The following is a 15,526-nucleotide window of genomic DNA, read 5'->3' as shown; positions in this document are numbered from 1 at the left end:
TGCAGTAGTTTGATCAGGGAAGGGATTTGGTCAAAAGCTGTTTTTTGTCCGAAGAATGCCAAATTCCACATTTCCTGGCGAGTTTTTGGATTACCATGAAAAGTGCCATCCGTTTGTCTCTTAGAAAGTTTCCGACCGTCGTTTTGAATATTGTCGGCATCGTGATCTACAGTTTCGTTTAAAAACTGGATACGAAAACTTTTAGAATTCGTTTGATAATATCCAACTTCTTTAGACGGATAGTAAATTACTTCTTGGGCAAAAGTTGAAAATGATAAAGCGCAGAGAATTATCAATTTTCTGAGCATTCTGTTGTTCAGTTACCCCACTTTGACAGAATAGACTTAAGAAAGCGCAGAGGCATGTTTTTATACCTTGTGATTCCTATTATGTAATTCTTATAATGGAAAACTTTTTTAAAGGTCATAAAACAGGTGATTTGATTGAAACATGCAAAATTAATGTACTACAGGCAATGGGGATCATAAGCAGTTCGAATATAGATGGAGATTATTTATTCATAAAGATCTATTCCATTTCTTTTTATTGGAAATATTAGATAGAGGTTTGGGTCAAAATATATATGTATGTACGGAAAATAATGCAGGTATTACAAAATTAATTTCAATTATCCAATGTAATGAAATGAAACACAATAGTATTTTCAATTAGGAATTTATTATCACTCACTGGTTTCTTACATAGCAGTTGAGATGGTAAAAGCCAATTCAGTTTATTAAACATAAATGAGGCAGGAATAGGCTTTATACAATATTCCATTACAATTGTATAAAAATATTAAAGGGATATATTAGAATTTCCTCAACATACACTGGGATGAAGGACTGCTTAAATAAAAAACCTAAGTAACTTAACCTAATAATCTCTATTAACTATTCACAATTTGCAGCTTACAAATACCGATGGTGTTTCCTTATTACGATGGCTTTTGCTGGTTTTACATCACATTTGTCATAAAATCCTTGGCACGAAAAATTTAATTTAACTTCTGTACAATAAAATATTATTTTTGATTTAAAGATGGAAAAATATTTACAAAATTAGACGACTTTAGTTGACTCCGGTTACGGAGCGGAGATGGAGCTCGGATGAAATCATCAATACTAATAAGCCATGGGTACTGCTAAAGCTACGGGGATGAAATAGCTCATCCGATATTACGATACATTATAAATTAGATCCATAAACGTATTTACAAAAGATTTGTCATAACATACACGATTACGCATTATTCTCGACGCAAGACAAATTACGCAGAAGTTGTATGGGTGTGCGCGACATCGAGTACTAACTTAGTAGTATGATGTTGTCAAACACCTAAACAACTGTCTTTCTACACACCAAAAGAGCATTTTGCCACAAATATCTGATTATCCATCACGGATACGATTTTAATTGAAATTAGTTTATTATTTATATTTCAAGAATTATTCCAACGAAAATGAAATAAATTTAAAGGAGTATAAAAGCAAAGTGAGTGAATTTGAAATATTAACTGATATTCTAAAATTATATTTAGGTGGCAATGTTTCCTTAATTACTAAAGAGTGAATTAAATACTTTAGGCACTTATGAACTACACAGGGATGGCTATTTCACTTGAATCCAATATGTCTATATTCAAACGTTGCGATAATTTACTACAAATGTTATATAACGGGAACAATTTAATAAGTTATTGTATCTGTTATAATTTAGAAAAATAAAACTGTTTATTTGTGTGGAGTATTTTCATTTTGATAACTTAATCGTAATTTTTCTAAAATATTCACAGCTATAGAAAAATTATTATAATTGAATAATTTCCTATGCTTCAATAAATAAGATAAAAATCCCCCTCATTCTTCCATTAGTTTAAGAGACATAAGAGACAATAAGACATTACCTACGAGTAGTGTAATTAGAATAAAATTTAAAAATCTGTCATTAGTAGTGAACCAAAGATCCATTTTAATAAAAAAGATTATTGAAAATGTCATGGTTTGAATAAATACGGTTAAAGTTTTACTTTTTTTTAAAAAGATTTTTCTTTTTTTCTTTCTTCCTATAAGTCAGATTTTGACAGCGTTGACAAACTTAGCACAGAGACACTGATATTTTAAAAGTTTTCGTAAGACATTGGTAAAAAAATATATTAAGTTTTATGTGAAAACCGGTAGAAGACGACAAAATTCATTGTAAGCAGAATTAATATTTTTGGGATGACTCAATTTAGAACAAATGGCTTTGAATGAAGATAAAACCTCTGTGCTTAGGATGACAGCAAATTATTACTATGTATAATAATGTCAAAATAATACTGATCGATAAGAACTGCTGAAAATTTTGCTCCGAAATCAAATAAATTATTAAAATACATTTGGCAGAAAAGGAAACAAATCAAAAATTGAATCGCACAAACTATTCAACATTAGTAATTTTGCATTGCAAATGAGTAACTTATTCTCTGGTCTAGTCTAAGTAGAGTAGTTTAGTGCACAAATTAAACAGAATAATAATTTAGGATGGTACAGTTTAATCTTCTATGTCGTTGTCTATTCTGGAAGATCGGATTCCAGTCTTTCCCGTCCACGGGTAGATCTCGGGACAGGGTTGGCATGTCCTCATGTACCTCACTCCGGACTTGTGCCACAGATTGCACACTTTAGGGTTGTTACAGCGCTTGGGACGATCCTGCAATACAAATACAAGCTAGTTATTATTTGCTTACAAGCTTAAACACTTCACAAACCAAATCTGAGGACAAGTTGCCATGGTAGAATCTACGCATTGAATTATCTTTGTTCCTAAACACCAATGAACGTTTTTATCAATTTTACATTAATAAATTCAAAACCGGTCTTATACAAGTGTTTTATTTTTATATTTAAATCATCATGTTATTCTAGAAAGTTATATGAATTTAAAATATATCCTAACATAACTTGTGTAGCGTTGCAATAACACGTTGTTGTCGGGTGATTTTTTCATCAACTCCGACCTTAATTATAGTAAGACTGTCTGCCGCCCGACCCTCAGTATACTAATCACAAGTAACCACAAATCCAATTCAGATCTGTACAATGTTTTTTGACATCTCTCGCGCTCTACCAAAAGTGAGCAAATAGAACGCTTTTAATACGTTGACTGTCAAGGCAATTTTTAGAATCCCGGTCTAAAAAGCCAATTTCATTTTATCATATTATATTATTAAAAACTCTAATTATAGTACATAATTACATTTTCTGGTCATTTATCAATAAATTTTCTTTTCATGTAAGCCAGCATTGATTTTTTGTTCTCTTCCCAGAAACCATCTATCCATATTAGCACTGATATACTAGGAATTTTATAGTAGCTGTATGAATATGGCAAGTAAACACAGTACGAGATAACTCGTAGGACGCCGACTACGAGTATCGGCAGTACTATCTCGCAGTTGGCAGTCAACATGTTAAGCGTCTCCCGCTCTCTACCAACAGTATGTAAAAGACGCTTTTAAGCGTTTCCAAACAATGTATTAGCATTGGTTGGCCCAGTATTGCTAGGTTTGGAGACAGAAAGTTTGCTGAATTCTCTGATTCCTATTCATCGGAATAAGGTAATATAGACATATCGCTCACTCTTTTCAAGAACGTCATAAATCAAAAAACTTGATTTTTCAGGAGAACGTTTTCAAAGTTTAAAAATATAATACAATGTACATATTTAAAATAAATATCAAGCCACTTATTGAACTTTTTACTGTGCAACAGATCTTTTTAGGTGAAACCTGAAGGTTTTTTCTACATTTGCAAAATATTTAGTATATTTAAAAAAAAAAATTAAACCATACCTTTTCTTCAAAATGCAAAAACAACATTTTCTGCCCTGTAGCGGGTAAATATTAAGTTAAAAATATGCCTCTTTTGCTGAGATATAGTACATTTTCTGGGCATTCCGAAAACATGCACAGCTGAAAATTGTCGATTTTTGATTCATGACGTTCTTGAAAGGAGTGAGCGATATGATTGTTACGTACCTGATAGTTGCACTGGAAGGGCTGGAAAGAGTTGATGCGAGAGAGCGGGGTGGGGTCACGCACCCACTGCAGAGCCTGCCAGTTGGTGACCAGGAACACGTCTTTCATGGCGTTGATGGTGTCCAGGAACATGATGAAGCCTTGCTTGTGGTGGGCCTGCGTGAACCAAGCGGCGTGGTAGAACAGACCAAATGGTGCCCTAGAAACCAAATTAACAGTCAATGCTTTGAAATCCTCACCAAAATCTTCTAAAATGGTTAGTTTTTAACCCTCACAGGTTCAATGTCGAATCTCATTTGACATGGATTTGTTCCTTGAAGGTCCTATGTTGAATGTCATTTGATATTTTATCAACATTAGTATCATTAAGTTAAAATGTAAGCTCACTTTTTTTTTCACTTGTATCTTTTACAACAGTATGTGGAGCAAAGGACAAATTAATTTTTAGCCATTGGATTTTTTTGTTGTCAGTGAAAACAAGAGTTTTAATTTATATCAAAATCATAATGTTATTTTGCATCAAGGTAAAGCCAAATCAAAAAATAATAAAATAATGTTTTCTCATGCCAGGTTCAGAAAGGATTAGAGTGAGAATGTTTTCCTATTTGTGAGATTTATGCAATAACTATTGTTTACTGAATTCCACTTTAAATTTATAGAGCGTATGTGGAAATGATAATTCTTCTTCGTGTGCCTTGTTTGGGCCTCCCAACGTTGGAGATCACTATGGCTCCACTCCTCTCATCCCGGTCCAGTTGTGAATGTTGCGAAGCCACGATGTTTGCTTTCTGCCAGGTCCTCGGCGTTCTTCTGACAATAATAAATAATATGAACAAACCTATTGGTAGTATAATGCCTTTCGAAGTTCTTCAGCAACATTTTGTAGACTCCGTCGGCTTCAGAGGGGTTGCTGCAGGCATCTCCCATGGAGCACCTTCCTCCATTCAGATCTTGCCACATCACCATAGGCACTTCCCAGACACCTGGACATATAAAAAAAAATGTATAAGACTCGGGCGTTTTAGAAGTGAAACCTTTTAGATCCTGGAAGGATTTGATTTTATGCATCGCTGTCTTTGAATTTGTGGACGATTTTATTCTTACAGAATTAGAAAATGGTACTGTGCAATTTCATTGAAGAAAATCTCTCTGAATTAAATGAAATATTACTTTTGTTCATCAATTTCCATTTATTCATACACAGATTCAAAATACATCAAACAAAACACATACCTCTTTTGGTGAAAAACACTTTGATTATTATGTAATAAAGTTGTACAATCTATTTCTATTATCAAGAAAGTCATTAAAAATATAAATTAAATATGAAAGAGCTATTCATAAATAATAGAGAAGTTTGGAAGTCATTAGAAGAGGCATACATCTGGCAGTGGAGAGGTCTACTCATGGTCTGGATAGAGATCTCACTTCCATTTCAAATGAATTAGATTGAATCATTCGGCTATGTCGTATTTGATTGCATGTCATAGATAATTTTCATTCATATAATTTTATAATTAAATACTACAAATTGTTTAGAATATTGAAAGCATTAACTTTGTGGATCATATTGATATATTATTTCGAGAAATAAAAAGACTTTGTGTTTTGATCCACTCATATTTTTATTTACCAACTAGTTTCGGCAACAACCTGTTGTTATTTCTCGAAATAATACTACAAAATGTGCCAAATAATACTACAAAATGTGCCCTCGGCATAAGAAAAATCAGTGAGGGCACATTATTATAATTTGTAATTATGTGTATGATGAAATAAAAACAAATAAAATATCTCCATGTATAAAGTGTATGTTGGGATTTACCCGGGTAAGATTTAGTGGGGCAGGGTGGAATCATGCAGTCGTGGAACAGCTTGTAGTCCAGAGTGTAGGGCCAGCTGGGGGGCCTGTTCTCGTACACGGGCATGGAGGAGTCGTACGTGAAGTTGGAGTCGTACAGCATCTTGAACATCTTGTTTCCACCCACGGACAGGAAGGGAGCTCTCATTCCCCTCACGTCTTCCAGCTTCACTCCGCCGTACGCGGCCAGGATTTCTCTTTGGCCGGATATTTCGCGATTCCACTTCTTTTGGGAGAATTGCTCACCGAAACTGTGGCTATTGTTGGAAGTATGAATTAGTAAACAATCATAGAAAAATTATGAGTATTTTATTTATATTTTTAATAAATCATTAGACCAAAATTAATACAATATATGAAAACATGTATGTAAATAATGTTCACATATAATATATTTTATCAAAAGCGAAAGTTAAAAAAGGGTTTATAATGTATGTACATGGATTATTTTGTTAAATATAATGTGTATTGTTAATGTTTCATTAATGTGGTGGTAACGTAATAAAAAATAATAATGAAAATGTGCTTTTTTACCGGTAAGTCTGCTTATTAAAATATTAAATTAGATTGTTAGCACATAATAAATAACAAGCCTTTTATATCAATAACCAAATAAATAAAAAAATATAAGAATGATGGATGAATGAACTCAAATTATTTTGAACCTCGAAAATGTTTATTAAAAATATCAAGAGTTATCACTGAATGTTTGGGTAAGATTGAGTTGTTTTTTTTTAATTAAAAAAATAGAGTTACTTAATCAAATTAGTTGTTTGATTTGAAGTGATGGAACTTACGACACGGTGTGGGAAGCCATCTCGTGACCCGCGGAATAGAGATTTTGGACTTGGCTGTAATCGGTCCACTCGTGAGATACATAGAAAGTAGCGGCAATGGGACATCCGTTGGGGTTCACGCGACCCTTCTCAAACAGGTCACTGTACAATCCCTTGTTCAGGTCATTCACAGAGTCGTCAAAGGTCAAAATGACGATTTGGGGGACATCTTCAACCGGGAGGTCACCTATTTGTGGGTATTGGGGTCACCGGGACATTCAGGGGCCGGATTTTAGTTTGGGGATTTAGACATTTATGAAGGGGTCGTACGGAAGTCATTTAATCGAAAGGGGGACAATACATCGGAGACAGATCGTGACGGTTAAAGATTTAGGACAAAGATTTACAAAAGGGTCATGGTTGTTTTTACAGGAGGGGCAATCGTGATAATGATAATTAGATAAAGGATGAAGAAAAGGAAAGAAAAAAAAGAAAACAAAACAATGTTAGTGGATTTTGTCAAGGTAGCATTTTTATCATTAGTGAACATTGAATATATTTGTAGCTTTTGATTATATATGTTACAACTGTCAATCGTTTACAGGTAGCACACAAAATACTCAATGTTTACGAATGATAAAGTAAGAAAATTAATGAACAAAAGGAACAATATATATAACATGGTTAAAAAAAAATAGTGATGAAGAAAAAGCGGTAACCGGCATTGTAGAAAGTGGAGATAGGCGCACTTGTCATTGCCGGATACATTCAAGGACACAAGCCACAAAGTTCCAAGGAAGCCATGTTTGGGATATATCGGCGACTTACGATACGGTGTGAGAAGCCATTTCGTGGCCATCGGCGTAAAGGTTCTGAACCTGGCTATAGTCCGTCCACTCGTGGGAGACATAGAATGTTCCCGAGATAGGACAGCCGTTGGGATTTTTCCTTCCCTGCTCAAACAGTTCGGCGTAGGTTCCCTTATTGAGATCGTTGACAGCATCGTCGAATGTTATTAGTACCATCTGAGGTACTTCTTCCACTGGTAAATTCCCTGTGCATGGTATTATGTTATTGCTTTGTCCGTGGAAGTAACAAGTAATCACAATTACAAAAAGATAAAACAGAAAACTGACAGTTTAATTATAAATGGGTGGCACTTATTAATATATTTTGATGAGTAATGAGTGTGTTGGCAGAATGACTTTATTTAAAACATGATTTTTTTGTTTTTCAGAAAGAAAAATTAATTTAATTTAATTTAAAGCTCAGGTTACCAATCAAACCCAGGTTCTTCTTATGTGTAATTATAATATATGGTGTTATATTTTAAAGATTATTTGTCAATATTCCTGATAATGTTTCAAATTTAGAGATGGTAAATTTTTTTTAATTGTTCTTTAAAAACGGTTATTTCTTGGAACTGTTATATTTGGTTTGCAAACAGTTGAAAATAATTTTCAAACAGTCAAAATGATTTGAAATGAGAATCCTACCTCCACCGGTCGATGGCAGGATATTTTTAAGAGAAAAGTAAATTTTGAGTAAAGTTCTAATTAATATTTTCAGAAAGGCCTTAAAGTAAGATTCAAATAAAAAGTAAAAAAGATACAAGTGACCTTGTTCTTTGGCTGTTGAGTTTGTCATCAATGTGATTTATTATTATTATTTAAAAAAAGTTATTTTAAAAAAAGAAAAAAACTGTTTAAAATAGCAGGATTTTGCAAGATAATGTTACAACAGTTTTTTTCAATCCTTGAGTTGAATAAACTAATATGTGATCTGACAAGGGACATTGTCCAGAAAGGCAGATGGCATATTGTTTAACAATTGAAGAAGTTAAGCGTTGAAAATAATTTGACAACAATATGACGGGGTTTTGTGAGATAATGTAGTAGAGATATTAATTACCAGGGATATCTTTTCCTAACAACGATTTTTTGTTTTTTTTTGTTGTTGTTGTTTCATCCGTAAGTTCAAATACTATCTGGTTGACAATGGGCATTGCCAAAGGCGAGTGACATACTTGATCAAAGAAGTTTAGTGCTGAAAATAATTTGATGGATACAGCAGGAATCTGCGAGATAATGTAGTGGAGATATTACCAGGGATATCTTTTCCTCCGCACGAGCAGTCGGGCAGCAGGCACACATCCTTCCTGCACTTGGCGGCCGTCTTGTCCACCTGGGGAGTCGGGTACACGGTGTCGGGTCTTCGCGGAGGGTGGCGGTAGATATCCACAAACTCGGTGGCTTTGGACACGATGGACGTCGACGGCTTGAGGGTGGGGCGTGCGCGGCTGTACAAGTTTGGAAAATTATTATTCAATACCAACCCTTATTTACTCATGGGGTTTACATAGGGGCATTGGCTTTCATTCTTCCATACTACTACTACTATTGCCGTCAGGCTGTTTAATTGCAGGGGTTGGCAGAGAGGACGGAATAGTGCACTCGTCTGTCTTGACATGCACCGCGAGCTTCCTCTACATTTTAAAAATTAATGATATTAATAGTCCACAAAGTCTCTACTTTTTGAGACTTGTCTGTGCAGGTAAGATGGTAAGAATAGGAAAGGTAGATGTGAAAAATTCACAATCACCCGGACTGATTGAAAATAAATCTTTCTAGAATACATTTTGTAATTGGCGGGAATCGAACACGCGACGCCAGTTTCACAGTCAAGCGTCTATCCAACAACATCACGGCGCCTGTCAAAGTACATATTAGATATTTTTCTTACATTTACCACCCATATTTCCTTTCAAAATTAAGATTTTAGGTGAAAACTCAAAGGACAGAGAAGTTTTCTCCAGAGTGACCGCAAACATCGGCTAGACCTGATATGGCATCGGAAGAAGGAGTGAAATCTCTTCTGTTATGATCATACACAATATTTTTAGGAAGCTCTGTTTCACAAGTATTTAATCAACATTTACACAACTTGCTGTATCCGATTAAAGGGTACCACATATTTATTGCCTTGGCACGATGTCACTATCATCTCATCTAGTTTAGTCCAAATTTTTTTATATTCCATACGGCAACACTCTCTTATCAGCATTGTATTGTCAATGCCTCCTAAATCGGAACGACCTGAGTTAAAGCAATGGTGATTAAAGTGCCAAGACGATAAGTGTGCGATAATCAATTACGTCACATAATATTCTTGAACATTAATGAAATATTTAGAAAATACTGATAACTTCTTTGCTAATGATATAAAATATTATGAAAAATTGTAATCATAAAATTAAACTTAAAATTAACAAGTGACTTTTATCTTAATTTTTCCATGGTAAATTATATTTCGTATCCATATCAACAAGTGATATTGTTACATGAATACATTGTAATGTAACATTAATGGGAGAGTATTTTACAAAAGGAAATCAGGAATGAATGCTAAATGGGATGAAATGTATTCAGTAACCTTTAGAAATATTTTTGATCACCTTGAGAGTTCAGAAAAATGTGCAAAGTGCAACCAAAATAACTCAAATAAAAGAAAAAGAGGGATATATAGAAAACAAAATATACATGAGTATGAAAAATATTTGTAAATGTAGTTGGATATTGACTGTTATGTTTTTATGGATGAATAATGTTAGGATAAAATAATTGTTTTGTATGTTGATGGAGTAAATGGTTTGACTTACGGTGGCGGAGTACCACGGTTGGAATTGACGGTATTCTGTTCCGCTCCATTAGCCGTAGAGTATTGCGAGCTTCCCCGTCCTCGAGTGTTTGTTCTAGAAGTGTCCACAAATCGTTCATTAAAGTAGGGCCTAATGAAGCCTCTTCGCGTCCAGTTATTGCGAGCTACATCATCTCGCTCGGATGTTATAGTCGGGAATGAACCACGTTAGATCACCTCAATCTGCCGCAGTTAGGTGTTAGGGTTTACTGAGATTATTTCGTTATCTACTGTGTTTATTATTCAACAACTGAAAGTGCTATCAAACTATTCACTGAAAGATGGAGGTGCAATAATGTTCGGGTCTGTCTGTAGTTCTTTAGGGTGGTGTGTTTCAATATTAGTTTTGGCGGGAGGGCCACAGCGGGGAGTCTAGTTCTCGGAAAGTGTCGGATTCAATAGGAAAGTAGTCCCGTTACGTCTCGAGTGCTCTGTCCGTAAGTCCGACCGCTCGGTCTTCGAGGGGTGAAGTAGAAAGCGCTGAAGGGTGAAAGGATAGTTGTGTAAATTAAAAGGTGTTAAATATAAACATGCCAGTTATTTCTGTTTCAGGATAACAGAAACGTATGCCCGGAGACATAGCTCATGACAGTAGACCATCACCTGACACTCCCGAGAGGTTGTGAGGAAAGCCGAAGGGCGGGTAAGCCGGTAGCGACAGAAGGGTTTCATAAACAAAAGAGAGTTTTATTCAACTGTCTGTACCTCTGCAGCTTAGATTCGTCGCATTTGGGGTTTTGCAAATTGTTCTCGGTACATTTTGAAGGGGAGTAACTGCGTCGGCTGGCTGACATCGATGCTTTTAGCTTGATGGCGGGGTTCACGCGAAGCATACGGCCGGGCGGAGTGGGGCGCGGGGTGGTGGTGGTGGTGGTGGAGGGTGGAGGGGTAGTAGTGGTGGTGGTGGTGGTGGTGGTGGTTGTGGAGGTGGTGGTGGTGGATGTTGTGGAAGGGGGCAGCGTCGTAACGGGGAGGGGAGAGGTAGCAAGCGGGGTGCGGGGAGGGGACTCGGTCCAAACTGCAGTCACACGATTATAACTGTCTCTCTCTGTAGTCTGTCGTAAGGTGTCAGTCCTCTGTGTTGTTTTGTCATACCAAGCTCTGTCCGAGGGAAGATCTACGTAAGTCTTGTCAGTATCGTCGTCGGTGTTTTGTAGAAAACCGCCGATTAATTGTGGCGATTCCGAGGTTGTGGACGAATTTCTGATTACATCTCTGCGAGGTGTCGTGACCTGGTATTGTCTCGTCCTATTGGCCCTATAACTATTTTCATACAGAGGAATTGCGGATACTGGAATGTCAAATACAGCGTTGGCATAATTAGGAGCCTTATTTGAATTACGATAGTTGTTTTCGGAATCGTTCTTCGTCGGTTCTTTTTCGTGTTCACTTACATCTGGAAACTCTTCAGAATCGACAATAATAGGGAAGCTTTCGGGTGTGGTTGCCACTTCTTCATATTTGATAGGTTTGTTAAATCTATCAAATTTACGAGATGTTTGGATGTCATCTCCGTAACTATATTTTCTGGGCAAATTGGGCACATCCCCTGTTTCAGAGTTTGCAGATTCATCTTCATCCGTATTTTGTTCTGATTTTCTGAAGGTAGTCTTTTTATTGAATTTGTTTATTTGTTCCGGTTTAGGATTCACTTCGCCTATATTGAAAGTGTATTCTATCTTATCGGTTTCTAAAGGCCTCTCTACGAGTTTCTGCTCTTTTTCAACTTCAGGCACATTTCGGTTACTCGAAATATATTTAATGTTGTCTAAAATGTTTTGCGCGATGGGATTCGATAAGTAATTTCTACGTAAATGTTGTTTCCTCTTAATAGCGGGCTGTTCGGTTGATGTTGAGGGGCGATTATTAATACGTTCCCTCAATCTCGGATTGAGAGTAGAAGAAAACTCCGAGTCAGGCGAATGATCACCCTCGAATGGATCAAACGAACCAATATTTCCTCTCGATCCGACGTTGCTTTTAGGGATTTGTGTGGTACTACTAACGGAGTTTGCTTGGTTGTTCAGATTTCTGTTAGACGGTGCTGTTTTTGATTCAACCACATCTCTGCGAAGATTTTCCAGGGTTTTAAATGGAGAAACGTTGGGTTGGTTAGAAATAGAGCTCTCGGTTTTCGCATTGAACATGTCGCGGAAAACTTTCCTTCTGGAAAGACTATTCGGTAAAGTGTCTATATTATTGTTTCGCTTGTTATTATCAAATGTTGCATTTTCTTTCGTATTAGAATCTACATTAGAGTTCTTGGACTTATGCGGCTGTCTTAAAAATGAAAGGATAGTATCGGCTTCTTCGTTATCCTCCAGATTCTGCGGAGGGTCGGGGATTTCGGTGGTGTTTTCTATCGCGAGAGGTATGGGGCGCTTGATTACGGCTTTGCGGTAAAATTTGGGTAAGCTTTGATTAGAGTCGTCTGAATCGCTCGAGGGTTTTTCTCGATTTTTAGGGACAGAGTTAATATAAGAAAAGGATTTTTCATTTTGCGTTTCGATAACTCGATTAACGGGACGATTATATATGGGAACGATATCATCGGTCGCGATTCTAGGGCCGTGAGTTCTGGGACCGGTGCGAGTTCTCAGCTGTATGACTATAGGCTTTTGTCCGGGTTCGGGAAGATTATCGATAACGAAGGGAATGGGATGCGGTCTTTCAGTTGTTGAAACGCTATTTACATTCGAATCTTCGGAGTTCGGAGGGTCAGGCTCGGAGTTGTAATCATTTTTTTCATCGACAACGGTAAGATCATCGATCTTGAAAGAAACTTTGTGGGGGGGAGTCCTATCGGAATCATCGTCATCGTCTGATTTGAGAGATTCGTCGTCGTCACTCGGGACGGCGACCGAAGGTGATTTGAAGACTCTAAGAGTGTAACTGGCACGATCGTCGTCCTCATTGTCTCTCTGAAAGGAAAAACCAGTGGAGAGAGACAAGAAACGAGATTTGTTTGCCACCTGCGCGCCTGTTTCTTTAGTTAGGTTAGTAGGGTTCGGTGTCTTAGAGTCATTGTTGGCGGTCGAGGGATGGTATGTGGTCGAGTCTGTGGCGGGGGGAGCGTGGCTGGCCCGCTGAGCGGGAAGTATGTCAGTCGAGGGAGAGTCGGGCTGCGCCTGAAGGGGCACTTCGTCAGCTCGGAAGCGACTACTGAAGCGAGTGGGTGCGGTTGTATCTAACGGTTTGGATCTTTCAGTTGGAGGATTAAGATTCCCATTAAAGCTTTCGCTCGTAGTTGATCTGTTAAAACAAAAATTACACTCCCCAATGACTGACATTTCATGGAATATGGCACTATGAATATGGGACTATAAATTATTAATCTAACAACAGGGATAGGTATAATGTTACTCGGGACATAATTATTGTTTTTTCAATATGAATGTTTTCATAATTAGAAATGGTCTCTACACAATGTTTCAGTTATTTGGGCTTGGGTAAGTACTCCAAACTGGGTTTATATTGATTACGGTTAGAGATGGACGAAAGGCATAATTTTTCGTTCAATAAATGTTACAACTATAAAAAACAAAATTGGTTTACATAAGCAATTTCTAGGACAACATAAGTAATCAAGTACAGAATAATTACATCATATAATAACTAAGTTAATGGGTTAGTCAAATAAAATACTCGTAGATTATTTTACATATAATAACACATTATAAGAAAATGGTTTCCTTATGATGGATTGCAAAGCAGCTTTGTATGAATGAATGGTGTTCGATAATACATTAGGCTACAAATAGAAAAATTATTAAAGCAAAAAATTAATCAAGTAACAAAGCACATACTGTATTTTACGGACTTAAAGATGCACTTTTTTCTTAAAAAAACTGTCTCTTAATCCGGTACATCTTTTACTCTAAATTTATATAAAAATCTCCAGTGTTTAATTTTAAATTCCCCTCAGTCTTTAATATTGCCATATACTGTATTCAATGCCCCGTGAAACCTATCTCTATCTGGCAACATTGTAATGATGAGGATTGTACAATAAAAACTGTATTCCAACACACAACACCACATATGTATTTGTAGTACATAAAAACACATTAAAATTGAGTGATGTGATGCTTTCTGAGACGAACACCCTCTTACTCCGACAAGGGAGGAAGGAATTCCACGACAGCTCCGCAACTCCATGGATATTACATTTTGGCACCATTTCAATACGAAATCTAAAATAATGAGAGTTTAATCTGCATCCCATATCAAATTTATAATTTTTTTTACATAACCCTGATGGTTTCGACAAGGTTCTTGTGGAAACCGATCGGAGAAAAAATGTACCAATAAAAAATTATTTAAAAGAAAGTTGATTTATTTTATAAAGTCTATTAAATGTACCACAAAGTATCTGCGAAACACATCCAAGAAAAAAAAAAGTATGTTTAATGTTAAACGAAAATTAAAAAAAAAAAAGGTCTGAAAGTCTGTAGCGTCTTATAGCCCGTAAAACACGGTTGTACATAATACATAGTACATACTAAATAGCACAAAGTACACAACACATAATTTTCATAAATCACATAATATGAATTTTCTCATTGACAAATAATGTAGATTCTCATGTGAGATAAGAAATAGCAAAGCTTGAAGCTGCGTGAAAATAATAAATTATTAATATTGAATTTTACACAAACATTTTTCTTCTTCATATTTTCAGATCAAATTAAAGAACGTTTTATTATTATGCCCTTGGAAAAATTTCTTGTCATGTTGGTAGAGCGTATAGTAGCACCACCTCTAATTTCTTAGATAGTGTATAATGATCTCAATACACGCAAGTAAATTCTTACTGAATTACACGAAATTATAGTAACTTTAAACATAAAGAGTAAATACACTCACGAGTAGGCATAGGCTATGAAATTTAAAAAGTTGAAGCCTGAGTAGGGACATGATAAGCGGTGTTGCATAAGCCGTAGCTAGATTTCAGAGTCTAGACTAGTAGCTAGATTTCAGAGACTAGTAGGTAATTAAAAAAAAAAGTAAGTTAAAAGGAAATTAAAATGGCGGACCATCCAGTTTAGCTATTATTCTCAGTACTGGCAAAAAACTATGTTTACTATCCCAAAAAGTGCAGTGGTTAGCGCATTTGGCTACCATGCTGGAGGTCTCGGATTCGATTCCCAGAGGGATCAAAAGTGGCGCCTC

The 15,526-nt window shown here is 36.1% G+C and overlaps 1 protein-coding gene across 2 annotated transcripts in view; it reads right to left on the bottom strand.

Moving 5' to 3' along the window:
- Positions 1-659: 659 nt before the first annotated feature.
- Positions 660-15,526, bottom strand: part of Cda5 (Chitin deacetylase-like 5) — a 203,815-nt gene continuing 188,948 nt past the window's right edge. The window contains exons 9-16 of one of the 2 annotated variants that reach the window (XM_088273878.1): positions 11,060-13,606; positions 10,317-10,409; positions 8,764-8,957; positions 7,487-7,712; positions 5,847-6,139; positions 4,860-5,004; positions 4,022-4,220; positions 660-2,694 (exon numbers count right to left, since the gene is read on the bottom strand). In XM_088273878.1, the coding sequence (XP_088130004.1) occupies positions 2,536-2,694; positions 4,022-4,220; positions 4,860-5,004; positions 5,847-6,139; positions 7,487-7,712; positions 8,764-8,957; positions 10,317-10,409; positions 11,060-13,606 (3,856 nt within the window). In that variant the 3' untranslated portion in view covers positions 660-2,535. Of the gene's footprint in view, positions 2,695-4,021; positions 4,221-4,859; positions 5,005-5,846; positions 6,140-6,679; positions 6,906-7,486; positions 7,713-8,763; positions 8,958-10,316; positions 10,410-11,059; positions 13,607-15,526 lie in introns of both variants that reach the window. The other variant, XM_088273810.1, reaches the window with a different exon arrangement.

The sequence above is a fragment of the Brachycentrus maculatus genome, unplaced genomic scaffold (assembly GCF_059751285.1).
Source record: "Brachycentrus maculatus isolate JH-2025_06_01 unplaced genomic scaffold, ASM5975128v1 h1tg000004l, whole genome shotgun sequence".
NCBI lineage: Eukaryota > Metazoa > Arthropoda > Insecta > Trichoptera > Brachycentridae > Brachycentrus > Brachycentrus maculatus.
This window is presented reverse-complemented; position numbering and strand designations above follow the sequence as displayed.